A 14,719-nucleotide genomic window follows, 5' to 3' on the forward strand; every position below is an offset into this window, starting at 1 on the left:
CCACCAAATGCAGGAGGTCATCCCCTCAGCATACAACCTCTCTATCCCCATCCACCTAACCTGTACCACTGTCTCAGGCAGGCTCGTGGTGCTGAGGACCAGGTCATTAACCTGAACATGTTGTAAATAACTGAAATACTCCGAATGTGGAGGTTACAATGTATCTGAAGATCCATTAATGGTATTGCCCAAATATATGTCAAGGAGATAACTGAATAACAGAGCACATTAGGGGCACTTATGAATCACTTCGAAGAAATACACAAATTCAGAACTGATTTTAAAAATGAAATCCACTCTGGAAATGCTGTGTCAGGGTCAAACAGGTGGTTGAGTTTGAAAGATATATCTTGGACTGGGCTGTTCCGGAAAGAGAGATATAGATACAAACCAACCCTGATGTTGCCAAACGTTTGCAAGGGTCTCCAGGCCAGTTCATGACCTGTTTGTAACCCAGTGAGTTTCGCTGATGAGTGGTCTGTTTTTAGTAGTTTATAGACTGCTGACCCAGACCTGAGGGTTCTCCATCACCATCCAAGATCTGCAGCTTAGGCGCAAAAGTGGTTATGAGAGCAGAGCTGAGATCTACCCGAATTCCCCGATATCCTGACTCCAGCCCAGAAGAATACTGTCACTACATGGCTTGGGCAGTAGGTAATTCATCCGAGGACAGGGGTCCACCACGCGGGGCTGACAACCTATGTAGCAGCACAAGCTTTGCCTTTTAAAAGTAATCTCCATAGCAACCTAATAGCTGAAGACAGCTCAGAAAATTCCCCTTATCTCTGAAGTGAAGTGTTTGTTTCATCTGAGTGAGCTCTCTCTTTCTCTTTCTTCCTTTCTCTCTTTCTCTTTCTTCCTTTCTCTCTTTCTTTCCCACACCTCTTGGCTTGTGGGATCTTAGTTCCCTGACCAGGGATTGAACCCGGGCCCCCCGGCGGTGGAAGCACTGACTCCTAACCACTGGCCTGCCAGGGAATTCCCTCTTTACATTTCTTTATGCTGATCATTTGAGTCATAGTCCGAGTAAGTCACAAAAAATCAGAGCACGGGGCAGAGAATGTCACAAATGTGTACTAGGCACAGTGAAAGAGGGTCACTCTCTGAGGCGAGCACAGCGTCCCTGTTTCCTGTTCTAACCAAAGGGGGTCCCATTGCCCAGCAGCAGGGAGAGTCCCCTCCCTTGGCTTTCTGCTGGGAGAATGGAAGAGAGGGGGTGTGTCTCCGGTTTAAAGTTCCAGCTACACACTTATCATTATAACAGCTTCTTCTGCAGCACAAGGAGTGACTTCTCCCTCCGAAAACGCACGCTCTGTCTGTGATGCCTGAAATAAAGTCGAAGGCAACCACCAGACTCCATCGCAGAACTTATGTGAGGTGACCGCCCCCTGGTGGCAGGCGCTGGTGTTTGAACAGCCCTGGACTAGCTCTCGCAAAGCCTCCTCTGTCCTTCCACCAGGAAGGACCATAGGTACCCTGCTCTCCAGCAGCTCCCTAACGGTGGCACAGGAGACAGTTCTGCCCGTTTCAGCTGCCGGGGCTCTAGCTGTCCTCCTCATTGCCTCATGCTCCGGATTCTTTGCACGGGGTGGGAGGTGTGGCAGGCGAGGACATCATTTCCCAGGAAATTAGATGAGCAATGTAACCAGCGGGCCGGGAGAAAATTCTAGTTCTGCCAATATCTAGTGAGCTCCCCTGAGGAAATGTGGCCACTGCTCTGAGATTCCTCCTTGGAGAGGTTGAAGGCTTGAGCCTGAGGTCCTCTCTGCCACGGTTCTGTAGCTGTGCCCAGAGTCTGACGCCCAGCTGCCGTGGGATTCTACGTGCTGATGAGTTTTGCAAAGGGAGCAGAAGCCTTCCACATCTATAAAACGGGCAAATATAGCATTTATCTTAGAAAGCTGTAAGAAGGATGAAATGAAATGATGTACATAAAATATTTGACAAACAGTATGTGCTAAGTAAACAGGGTGCTTCTCATGAATTGTTTTTCTTAAATTTATTAATTTTTGGCTGTGTTGGGTCTTCGTTGCTGCGTGCGGGCTTTCTCTAGTTGTGGCGAGCGGCAGCTACTCTTCGTTGCGGTGCGTGGGCTTCTCATTGCGGTGGCTTCTCTTGCTGCAGAGCACGGGCTCTAGGCGCACGGGCTTCAGTAGTTGTGGCGCGCGGGCTCAGTAGTTGTGCCTCCCGGGCTCTAGAGCGCAGGCTCAGTAGTTGTGGTGTACGGGCTTAGTTGCCCCACGGCATGTGGGGACCTTCCCCGACCAGGGCTCGAACCCATGTCCCCTGCACTGGAAGGTGGATTCTTAACCACTGCGCCACCAGGGAAGTCCCTGAATTGTTTAATTACTAACTACATATATAATTGATGACCCAAACCTAAGAGTGAAGGAGGGGACTACTAGTAACCTTCCTGGGACAACAGGCATGAACCAGATGGACAAACTGGGACATACTGTCACCGTATCCATAAGAAATAGCTGTTGGGCGATTGGGAAAAGTTCCCAATAATGGAAGAACTTAAAAAAAGTTTCACTCAATTGTTCTGGCTTTGCGAGGTCATGTATTTGGCAAACCCTCAAATGGCAACTGGACAGAATCGGCGCTGGCCTCAGTTAGATGGTCTCTGACACAGGTTCCTCTCCGATGGGTGAAATTTCCGAGACCGATTGCAGACACAAGTGTAAGTGACTGAAATTTACCTCCTCTCTCCCACAAACCAGCAGACAGGCCTCCCACGGACCAGTGCAGGACAAGGCATGAGAGTGGGGATGGAGGAAACCAGAATGTCACCCCCCAAATATGCCTCTCTGACATAAAAGGTATTTGAAGCTGAATGCAATTATGAAGCACATATGCGAGAAAGCTCTATCTTGTCCCTCTTTTCTGCTTATAGGTGGGATATAAATGCCCCTTTTAATGGAGATGACTCCAGACTCTTACAGAGGAATCTGCAAACGCACCCATCAGTTTCCTCCCACGGATTTACTTCCCCAGTGTGCTGCCATGTGGAAGCCTGAAACTGCTTTCCTCCCTCCTGCCATTTCTCTATCAATTTATTCTTTGCCGAAGAGGCTACATAAGCCGAGTTCTAAGCCTCCACGTCATGATGAGGGTTCTCCCACCTGACATGTGCCGCACGCATTAATGACTTCTGTTTTTCTCTTGTGACCCACCTTTTCGTTAAAGAGGCACAGCTGAAAACCTAGAATGGACAGAGGTAAACTTCCGTCTCCCCTGCAGGTAGGAGGCTGGGAAGCCGGATGGAAGAGAACTAGAGTCACACTAGGAAAGATTCTCTTCTTGAGTCAGTTGCTACTGGGAAAGGTCTGTAGGGGAGCAAGCGCTCCACTGATAGAGCTGGAAGTGACCTCGCTGAGATGATCCGGGCTCAACCCCGGTCACTTCATAGATGAAGCAACTGAGGTCTGGGTGAATATCTTGCCCAAGGACGTGTGGTTTGTTATGGATCTGTTAAGCTCTTTGGTTATATTTACATAACACACACAATTTAAAAAGTGTGTGTCCTCCCTGCTGGCCTGTGAGCCTCACAAAGGGAGAGACAGTGTCTGTCATTCACCAAGGGCCGCGGCCCCCTCACACTGACCTCACCGTGACTGTGGGGTAGGGCTTAGTGTCCTCCTTCTGCAATGGGGGAGACCAAGCCTGGGGAGGTTGACTGACTCACCTGGGGTCCCACAGCTGGCCTTGCAACCAGCACGGTGCTCAGAACACAGGAGGCCCTCAGAAATACTTGTTGAATGAATGAATGAATGAGTGAAGTGCTGGAGCTAGGATTCAAATCCGGGTCTGCCTGACTCCAGCGCCCAGGCACGGCCTTCCGCTTGAATTCGAGAATATCATCAGGGCTGCCACTGATGTACAAAACGCACTCAAATAGATCTGTTAAATATAAATAAATGGCTTAGAGAATAACAGAGTTATAACTCCGATGAACCTCAGTTTCCTGTGGATAAACGCACTTTCTTCATAGAGATATCCTAGGGTTTAAATAAGGTGTGAAAGATATGGAAAATTCATGTGCATTACTGCATACAAGGTGATTCCAGCACAGGTTCTGTAGTTGGCTAAAACCAGGTTTGAATCATAGGGCCAGCACTTACTGGCTATGTGATCTGGGACAGGTTACTTGGCCTCCTCTGGCCTCAGTTTCCATGTCCACAGAATGGGAATAATAGTACCTATTTCTTTTTTTTTTTTTTTTTTTTTTTTTGCGGTACGCGGGCCTCTCACTGTTGCGGCCTCTCCCGTTGCGGAGCACAGGCTCCGGACGCGCAGGCTCAGCGGCCGTGCCTCACGGGCCCAGCCGGTCTGCGGCACGTGGGATCTTTCCCGGACCTGGGCACAAACCCGTGTCCCCTGCATCGGCAGGCGGACTCTCAACCACTGCGCCACCAGGGAAGCCCAATAGTACCTATTTCATAGAGTTCTTATCAAAAGATGAAATGATACATATTACACATAAAGCACTTCACATTAATGAATAGAAACTATTTTATTATCTGTAAAGTAAAGCAGAAAAGTTAACAAAAATTATAAAGGTAATAAAGTAAAACAAGCTATTGTTATGTCACATGAAAAAATCCAAAATTAGCTTTCTGAATCAAATAACATTTTTGTCTTTTAATTCTGAATTCAGGCCAACCTCAAACACCTCTTCCTACGGTGTTAATTATGATTACACGTGGGAACTTCATATTGCACCTGCTGAAATTAGTAATGAAAGGAAAAGTACTGAACCTTCTCAACATAAAAAAGCTTTAGTTTCCAGAGCTCTTGGTTCAGAAGTGTAGTGGCTGACGGCTTTTGCTAAGAACCTAGCTATAAACCTATCAATGAGGTATTTTATGTTAAGTAGTAGAGTCTAAAACTGTATTCTTTACAGAGCTGAAGCTAAAAAAATCAGATGAGAAAATACCTTCATAAACATTTCTGAACGTTAACTGCTCCAAGAAGTCAGAAAAGTTTACAAGGAAGAAAATGTCCTAATAAACAGTAACGGTCAGTGGTCGGCAGCCTGTAAGATGGGCTCAGCGATCTCCACTTACCAGGACTCACGCCCTGGTGTAAGCCCCCCACCCCCCGAGTGGGAGCTGCACTTACTGACTCACTTCTAATGAAGAGAATCCAGTAAAAGTGGTGGGATATCACTCTGAGATTATTAGGTCACAAGAAGACTGTGAACTGCATTCCATCTTGCATGTCCTTTCTCCCTTGCTCTGATGGAAGCCAGAGGTCTGTGTGGCTATGAATTGAGGGGGGCCTCTAGCCAACAGCCACTGAGGAACTGGGGCTCTCAGTCCAACAACCCACCAGAAATGCAATCCTGCCAAAGACCACGTGAGTCAATCTAGGAGCAGACGCTCCTTCAGTTGAGCCGTGAGATGAGACCGCAGCTGGTACTTTGTTGCAGATGTGGAGGCAGAGGCACCAGGATAAGCCATCCCTGGATTCCTGACCCACAGAAACTGTGAGATAATAAATGTTTATTGTTTTGAACTACTAAGTCTTGAGTTAGTTTGTTACACAGCAGTAGATAATACACAACTTACATTATGTGTTTACTATGTCCTAGTCCCTGGGACAAGCATTTTATGTACATCATAAGGTGTTAGTACTACTGGCACCTCCATTTTACAGGTAGGGAAGTGAAGGCACGGTAGGGTAAATAGCTTCCCCAGGGTCACACTGGTGTTAGTGGTAAAGGTGTGCTTCAGATTCATACCCTTAACTATCGTGCTGCATTGCCTCCGCACGGACACACTTCAAAGGGGAATGTGAGCATTTTAAAACCAAGGAAATCTTTAGAGGTTAAAAATATAAACAAAAACACTGGACACCAACTAAATCAAATAAAGGATTTCTACAGTGACTGAAATCTACATAACATGAAGCCAACCCTTTCTTCCACGTCAAAGTTTGAATTAAGGGAGTTAATATTTTCCTGATGTTCAAGTTTGAAAATGTTTCTGTTCTGCCCAAGAAGGGTAGAAGAGCTATTTTTACTTCCTACGGCCATGGTACAGCCCATCACTGCTCAGAGAATAGAGCAGAGTCACTTACTGTCTCATTAACTGTCAGCGTCCCCATGTTTGGACAGTGATTCATATTTACAAAGGAAAAAATTCTGTCACAACTGAATTGTATTTCAAATGACCGGCACTCCCCCTCAGCCCTTGAAATGGGTCCTAACAACTGTGCACAGAAAACGCACACGGAGGAGTCCCCTCCCTGCTCCTACCCCCAGCACACACACTGATGCGTGCACAACGGCAGTCACTGTCACAGGAGGGATGCATTCACAGAACAGGGCAAATAGGCCCCTCAGTGGCATGTATGCAAAAGAGGGGACTGTGCCATCTGATGACATTTTTAGAAAGGAAAGAAGGAAAGAATAGAGCCTGAAATATAAACACTGGAATCAAACAGCCTCTGCTTTAGCTATTCTATCACAAAGCCTATTTTTTTTTTCTTTTTCTTTTTTTGGCTCCCTTATGTAATTGTCTTGGGAGTTGCTGGCAATAACGTTGAAAGCTATTGCTACTGAAGAAGAAATGCTTTGAGCAATGGATGGTGCTGAAAAGGGGACCAAACCCTTGTTAGGGAGGGAAGCGGAGAGGAGAGATCAAAAGAACCTCACGGACGTCAAAAAATATATATATACATATGTAGATAGATAGATAGATTTAAGAGTCAGAAATTCTAAAATTAGGGAAATAGTGGATAACTTCTAAAGTAAACTTTGCACATATATAATATGCAGGTTTTTTTTTTAAAACTTACAACATTCTGAACTTTCCCAAATAAATGAAACCATACCATATTGGGTTTAATATCTCTCCACACTTGAGGAGGTTTCAGGGGACATTTTATGCTTAATTTAAATCTCAGAAACCACATGCCTGTAACACTAGGATGAAAAGTGAAAATGGCCTAGGAAGGCGGGGATGTTACACTGTAATAGAACCCCCAACTGTTACCATCCTGCTGGAATGTCACATTTTACAACACACTGTGATGGGAACAAGCAGATACACGGCCAAGCATATACAACCATACAGGCGGAAACTATGCATCTCAGCTGTGCCACCTTGGAGCTTCAAACATTTCAATCATCAAATTGCTACTGAGTGATATCTTGTCTACCGAAATACACGCTTTGGGGGGACGAGCCCGGGATCTGACGTCTGGTGGAGAGCAAGCAGCAGCACGAGAGGATGTGTACAAAAGCCCCGAGGCGACCCCACGTTCAGGTATGTGTTCTTATCTCGTGTGTCACCCGCCCAAAGGCTGGGCTCTCAGGCTGACAGCCGGTCATTCTGCTTTCCAGCCACAAGGTCAAATGGCACTTAGGAGAAGGGAGGCTCCCGACTAGGGGCCTGACTCCCATTTTGGAATAGAGGAAATCAAGGCACAGATCTGGCTGAAAGCGGAACCAATGATCAATTATTCAATAATCTTTTCATGACACAACAATGACTCTGGTCAGGCTAGACCCCTTCTGGCTAGACAATGGGCCGCAACCTTGGCTCCCAATCAGACTCACCTTGGGGAGCGTTCCAGGTGGTTCCCAGCCCCTGAGACTGGAATTGGTCTGCAGAGGCCTGGGCATGAGAGTTTCTCAGGGGTCTTCACTGATACAAAGAATTTAAGGACACCCCTCAACCACCTTTCATGCCTTATCAGAATATTTCATGTTTTGAAAAGAAAGTCACGCCAGTATCATAAATCTTATGTGGGCGTTTGTTTTAAGAAAGGTGAGCCACTAGCAGAGCTGTCAATCAAATATACATTCAGGTCTCAGACAACAGAAAAATGGCCTTCGTTTCCATTACTCTATGAAATTATATCTACTGCCTGGAAACTAACAATATTATTTGAGAACTCTAACTTTCTGGTTAGCTTGGTGACAACTGAAGGAACCTTTATTCTAGGGAACCAACGAACCACTGCCAACAATCCAAAGCACATGTAATTACCGGTTCAAAGCACTGCTTTGCTTTCTCAGTAAAAAGAAAAAAGTTCACAAAAAGTACAGTAATGGAATATGCTAAGCAAATATCTGTACAACCGAAAATAACCTTATTTTAATAAAAGTTTTCATTCATTTGTAATGGTGTGAATCTCTCTAATAATATTGCTTGAAATTAATGACGATACAGTTTCAGTTATTTTTTGGATAAACATTTAATGAACATGTTAATTATAAATTATTTGTAATAATTTGATGATCCAGCTAACAAAAACAAATTTTACATATCAGATCCAACTGTTACAGTTAGAAAACGGGCTTAGAAAACGGGCTTCCAATATAAATTCCCAAATGAATTGGCAGTTCAGGTCAATTTCTTTCTTTACTTTACAATTAAGGTTAGAGACTGATATGAACACACGTAAAGAACACTGACATAGCCTTTTTCCTTCACACCATCTGCCACCATCTGAATGTCTGTTTCCCCCAAATTCATATACTGATGTCCTCACCCCCGAAGGTTATGGTGTTAGCTGTTGGGAGATGATTAGGGATCATGAGGATGAAGCCCTCATGATGGGATTAGTGCACTTATGAAAGAGACCCCACAGAGCTCTCTTATCCCTTCCACCATGGGAGGACACAGCAAGAAGTCTGCAACCCAGGAGAGGTTCCTCACCCAGCCATGCTGGCCACCAGAACTGTGAGAAATAAATTTCTATTGTTTATAAGCCACCCAATCTGTGGCATTTTGTTACAGTAGCCCTAACAGGTTAAGACACCATCACTCACCCAGACAATCCTCCAACAGACTGGTTAAACAGAGGATGTGGCCACACCACCAGCACAGGGACTTTTGTTGGCAATGCAGTCAATGGTCCGCCGACTCAAGGGTCAGATACCACTGACCTGAAGTAGAATCATGCTTTCATTACACCACCCAAAGGTGACACTCCAGCTTTAATAAGAATGGCCTTCAAAATAATAAGGCCGTCAGACTGAAATCTCAGAAGCCACATCTTCCCACCTGGAGGAATGGTTTCAGCTAAATGAGAAATTTATCTTTCTACTGGAAGGCTTACCAACGGTCTCTGCAGGACCCTGGAGATGGGCAACCAAGGCACAGAGCTCCCACTGTCCACATTCTGAGGCTCCTGACCCCCGAATGGAAAGGACAGGCACTGTCTCCCACGTCTCCACCCTAGTCCAGACACCTTCACAGCTCCCCTGACAACCAAAGTCAAGAGCCTCCTAAGGGGCCTCTTTGCTTCCTCTCCTGCCCACCCAACCTCCTTCCCCCAAAGACATTCTCCACCTAGCTTTGCAACTAGAACAGGATCCGAATCCCTCCCAGGGCCTCCAGGCTCCCATGGAACCGTTCCCCGGCTGCGTCAACCTCGGCCACCACCACTGCCCTCACTGGGCCCTCTGTACACACTCATTCATCCCTGCACTGGAACTTCTGTATTCGCTATTCCCTCTGCCTGGACGCCAGCCACACAAAATCTACATGAGGAGCTTCTTCCTGCCAGGCAGGTCCAAGCTGTGCAGAGTGGCCTTCTGGGGCCACTCAGTCTAAAGCGGCCGCGTGCTGACCCTCTCCGCACGTCCTCTTTACCTGCACTGATCCCAGAGCCATTCTCTGCTCTCTCCACTCTTCTCTGGGCCCTGGAAGGCTGACCCACCTACGGACTGCATTGGTTGGACTCCCTGGCCTCCTGGCTGCCAGCTGGGCTCTGCCAACGAGATCAGAAAGCTGGGGCAAGCTGGGGTATTTCTTACCTGCAACTCGCGGCTTCAGCATCTCAATTCCATCCCTCCACGTCTGTAGCTCCTGCCAAGAGGCTCCTCTCCTAGGGTTCCAGCAATACGACTTCCTCCCAACACTCCCTCAGTCCTGCCCCAATTAACCAGTTCTTGGTTACCACAGTTAGGTCCTTACTGATACCGTAGGGTCCCTGTTAGGCCCTGACTGATACCATAGGGTCCCTGTTAGGCCCTGACTGATACCATAGGGTCCCTGTTAGGCCCTGACTGATACCACCCAGTCTCTCTCCTCTCCCTGGTCACTCTCGATCACATCATCCTGGGTATGTCCTGCACTGCACTGACCACCATCTGAAATCACCTTGTTCACTTACTTGTTTTGACTGCCTATCTCTTCCTCAACCCCAAGTACGTAAGCAGGAAGCTCACTGTGTTCACCACTCTATCCACTGGACCTAAAACAGTACCTGGAACATGGTAAGCATTCGATAAACAGCAAAAGAATAAATGAATGAGTGAATGAATGAATGAACGCTAGCCCACTGTCTCTGCTCAAAACAGCACCTTGTAAGCCTGTCCCTGATCATTTTATGTAAAACAGCAATCTTCCCCTTCCCCCCCCATCTTCCAAGGCCAACTTTTTCCTATAGCACCAACACCTCTTAACAAATTTGCTATCTATTTGTTTACTGTCTGTTTCCCCCAACAAAAATGCCAGCTCTGAAAGCAGTAATGCTATTTTATTCACTGCTGTGCCCTCAGAGCCTAGAACAGTGCCCGGCTCACAGCAGAATCTCCACACATATTAGTTAAAATGAAAAGCTACCAAAGGGGGCAACATTTCAGACAAAGCAATTTCAGGATGGTCCCCAACACAGGGAAGACCGTAAAACTATGAATTGCTAGGCAAACAAGCAGCATCTTACATGATCTGATCTTGTTTCTTTAGCATGAGAGCCTAGGACCCTTAAGAAAGAAACTTGATATGCTGTTAGAACTTAGCCTCAAGAAGGGAAAAGGTTAGAGAGTAAAATGAGTGAGACCCTGTATTTGTGCCAATAGTTCCTTTAGAAAGCACGCATGGAACCTTATCTAAGCACACAGCCACTGTAAATCCTGAGAGTCGATGAGCCTATACATTATAAATAAATGGGTCTTAAGCACACCATTCTCTGTTCCACAGTGGTGTTCCTCTTGGCAGCCACCTTGACTACAGTTCATTGACAGTATGCAGACTCAGAGCCAAGCACTGAAAGCAGCACTTTCTTTGACAGCTGCTCTCCTAATGGGGCATCTCTCTCAAAGACAGGCTTTATTCTGCAACGCCTACGTTGTCCAAATTTTATTCTGCACACTAATTGCAGATTCCAAATAAATTCCTCCTCCCCACCGCCCTTGGTTACTCATACCTGCCCCCTCTCCCTCCAACATGTCTAAACCCTGGGGATGTAGAGGAAAAAAAAAATCCAACTCTCCCTGTACTGAGTGTCTCCTGTCACCCCTTCAGGGAGCAAGATTCCAGACTAAATATCCTAAAGGCGTAGAAAATGGGCCCCTTCCCCCCAACACCATTCCACCAAAACTGGCCAAGTGCGAGATAATGAGCAACCGCGGATCCTCACCCAAACATTGGCTTTGCTTCCAGGCGTGCAGATTGAGAATGCCGAGACGCCGTCCTGTTTGTAACACTGAGTCACGTCGCCGCTCAACGTCTGTTTCCTCCTCCCCATGAATGAGGCGACCCCCTCCTCAAAGGAGTAAGTGCCCGGCACCGTCCGAGCCCCAAGGTGACGATACGAGCTCCCCGGCCGCTCGGGGAGCTAATTCATCCTCCGATTGTCTCCTACTACGTCGCTCCCCTCCCCACCCGAGTTAACACCCGGAGACTGGAGCGTCGCTAGGAGGGGGTTACTCGCCCAGGTGAAAGGCTAGCCCCTGGGCGCGCAGCGCGCGGCCCGGCAGGTGCTGGGGACCTGGGACCTCGGGGAGAGCGCCCCCACCCTAACCGGGACAGAGGGGACCGCGGCAGGGCGGCCGGGGACGTTGCCGCGTCCCCGGGGGTGGCCTCCCGCCCCGCCGGCGGCCCGGCTGGAGAGGCTGCCCCGGGCCGGCCGGACCTCGGCGCTGCCTCCTCCCGGCAACAAGTGTCCGCCCTCCGCCCGACGGCCGCCCCGCCCGGCCCTCACCCGGCACAGGCCGTCCACGAACACGCGCGGGTCCAGGTGGCAGGCGATGGTGGCGCTGGGAAGGTCCTGCAGGTCCACCTCCTCCATCTCGCAGTCGATGAAGCTCCAGTCGCCGCCGCCCTCGTCTGCCTCGGCAGCCCCCGAGAACGGCGCGAAGGGCCGCAGCGTCACCCCGGGCTGCGCTCGCGCCTCGGCCGCCGCCCCGAGCCGGGGCCCGGCCAAACTGTCCTCCATCCCGGCGGCCGTGCGCCCCCGCCGGCTGTGCCGGGCTCGCACGGGATCCTCGCGCTCTCCCGTCCGCCGACTGGGCGGTTAACCTCCTCGGGCTTGCGTCGCAGCGGGCTGCGGTCACCACGGCTCCCGGAGACGCGGCCTCGGAGTGCCGGCCCCGCCCGCCGCCGTTCCGCTCCGCGCCTGGCCCGCCCGGCAACGAGGGCGGAGCTCCGGCGGATTTAGACGTGGGCCCTTTAAGGCCGGCCCACGTGGGTCATTTCCCCCCGCCGTCCGGAAGAGAAAGCGAATAGAGGATCGGGATTCTTCTCACGTGATCCTCATTCTGCCGCCCTCAGCCTGAAGCCTCAGAGCGGCCATGTTGGTTACGGGCAAAGGTCTCTTCAGCCAGTTCCGCTTTTCTGACATCGGATGCCAGCTGAACGCTCCAGGCAGTGTCTTGGGCGCAGGGTTAATAGCCGGAGAATCAGCGCTTCTGTGGTTCCCATGGGTGACGTTTTTGAGGCATATAGGCCAACTCTGAGGGATTTAAACGAGATATAGTCCTGGCTATGGCCTTTGGCAAGTGGTTAGATACTTACCGTATATCGTCAGATATAGCCGCAATAGTGAATTGAACGAGACCGTGGTTAACAATAGCTTACTTTTTTTATTTTTAAATTATTTTTTATTGGAGTATAGTCGCTTTACAATGTTGTGGTCGTTTCTGCTGTACAGCAAAGTGAATCAGTTATATGTATACGTACATCCACTCATCCACTCTTTTTTAGATTCTTTTCCCATGTAGGTCATTACGGAGTATTGAGTAAAGTTCCCTGTGCTATACAGTAGGTTCTCATTAGTTATCTATTTTATATATAGTAGTGTATATATGTCAATCCCAATCTCCCAATTCATCCCACCCCCCTGCGACAATACCTTACTTTTAGATTTTAGCTTATTAGTCATTATACATTGTTCAAATTTTATATAATCAGAAATACTTTTATTGAGTTACTACTATGTACTGTGAACAATATGAGCTAACGAAAGAAGTAAAACGTTGGTCCTTTCCTTTGGGGAGTTTATAGATAGAAAACGGAGGTCCTCTAATAAGTGTCTCTCTCTCTCTCCCTCTCCCCCTTCCACCTTTCCTGCAAAATAGAATTCCTTCAATGTGAAGGGCAATGTGGTTCAGTGAAAATCTGAGTCTAAATTTCCGCTTTGCTGTTAATTACTTGGACAAGTAAGCTGAATCTCAGTTTCCTCATCTGAAAAATTACGTCATATATGGTAAGAATACAGTAAGGGCCCAATAAACGGCAGTACTGTTTATGTGTAGGTGTCTTTGGAAGACATGAAATTAGACCTGTATTTTCTCCTAACGTAGGCTTCTAGTTAGGAACTGTAGTGATTATAATTAAAAGTTTATCCAACTAACAGCTGAGATTTACTCAGAACCTGCCGTGTGCTGTGGTTACTATTCTGACAATCTCAGTGCAGTTCATGCACTTCAGGAGTTTAAATCCAAGGCGAGTAGTGGTATGCATGCAGAGATAGCTCATGAAAGAGAATGTGCTACAAGGATCTTGAGAAATTGGAACCATCGCATATTGCTGGTGAGAATGTAAAACTGTGCGGCCACTTCAGAAAAACAGTTTGGCCATTCCTCAGAAAGTTAAACATAGAGAGTTGTCGCATGACCCAGCAATTCCTCTCCCGGGTATCTACCCAAGAGAAATGAAAGCATATGTCCACACAAAAGTCTATGTAGGGGCTTCCCTGGTGGTACAGTGGTTGAGAGTCCGCCTGCTGATGCAGGGGACGCGGGTTCGTGCCCCGGTCTGGGAAGGTCCCACATGCCGCGGAGCGGCTGGGCCCGTGAGCCATGGCCGCTGAGTCTGCGCGTCCGGAGCCTGTTGCTCCGCAACGGGAGAGGCCACAACAGTGAGAGGCCCGCGTACCGCAAAAAATAAAATAAAATAAAGTCTATGTAGGAAGGTTCATAGCCCCATTATTCACAGTAGACAAAAAAGTAGAAATAACCCAAAAGTTCATCAACTGATGAATGGGTAAACCAGATATAGATCCATACAATGGAATATTATTCAACCATAAAAAGGAATGAAGTACTGATACATACTACAACATGAAGAACGCTGAAAATGATGGTAAGTGAAAGAAGCCAGTCACAAAAGGCCACCTATTGTATGTTTCCATGAATATGAAATGTCCAGAGTAGGCAAATTCATAGAGACAGGAAGTAGTTAGTGGTTGCCAGGGACTGGGGGAATAAAGAAGGGGGAATGAGAAATGGAATATTTCCTGCCATATCAGTAAACAAAGGATGGCACAGTCATCAGCGATTGCAGCTGTCCAACATGAGCTGGTAAACCCTGAGGAAACTCAGCAAGGAAAGAATACCTGCCATCTGGCAGCCATCAGACTGCAGCCACTCCCTACGGTGAGTCCTGAGGAAACTCAGGATGTGAAAACAGAGGATACTGGCCCCAGATAGGATGAGGTGCATGTCAAAGGAAAGATTTCAGTGAGCCCAGACTCT

The 14,719-nt window shown here is 47.8% G+C and overlaps 1 protein-coding gene across 1 annotated transcript in view; it reads right to left on the reverse strand.

Moving 5' to 3' along the window:
- RCAN1 (regulator of calcineurin 1) overlaps positions 1-12,344 on the reverse strand; it is a 96,440-nt gene extending 84,096 nt beyond the window's left edge. Inside the window, exon 1 of the mRNA XM_024758300.1 lies at positions 11,947-12,344. Within this exon, the coding sequence (XP_024614068.1) occupies positions 11,947-12,180 (234 nt within the window). The 5' untranslated portion in view covers positions 12,181-12,344. The remainder of the gene's footprint in view (positions 1-11,946) is intronic.
- Positions 12,345-14,719: the final 2,375 nt, after the last annotated feature.

Source organism: Neophocaena asiaeorientalis, unplaced genomic scaffold, assembly GCF_003031525.2.
Source record: "Neophocaena asiaeorientalis asiaeorientalis breed wild unplaced genomic scaffold, Neophocaena_asiaeorientalis_V1.1 scaffold45, whole genome shotgun sequence".
Classification (NCBI taxonomy): Eukaryota; Metazoa; Chordata; class Mammalia; order Artiodactyla; family Phocoenidae; genus Neophocaena; species Neophocaena asiaeorientalis.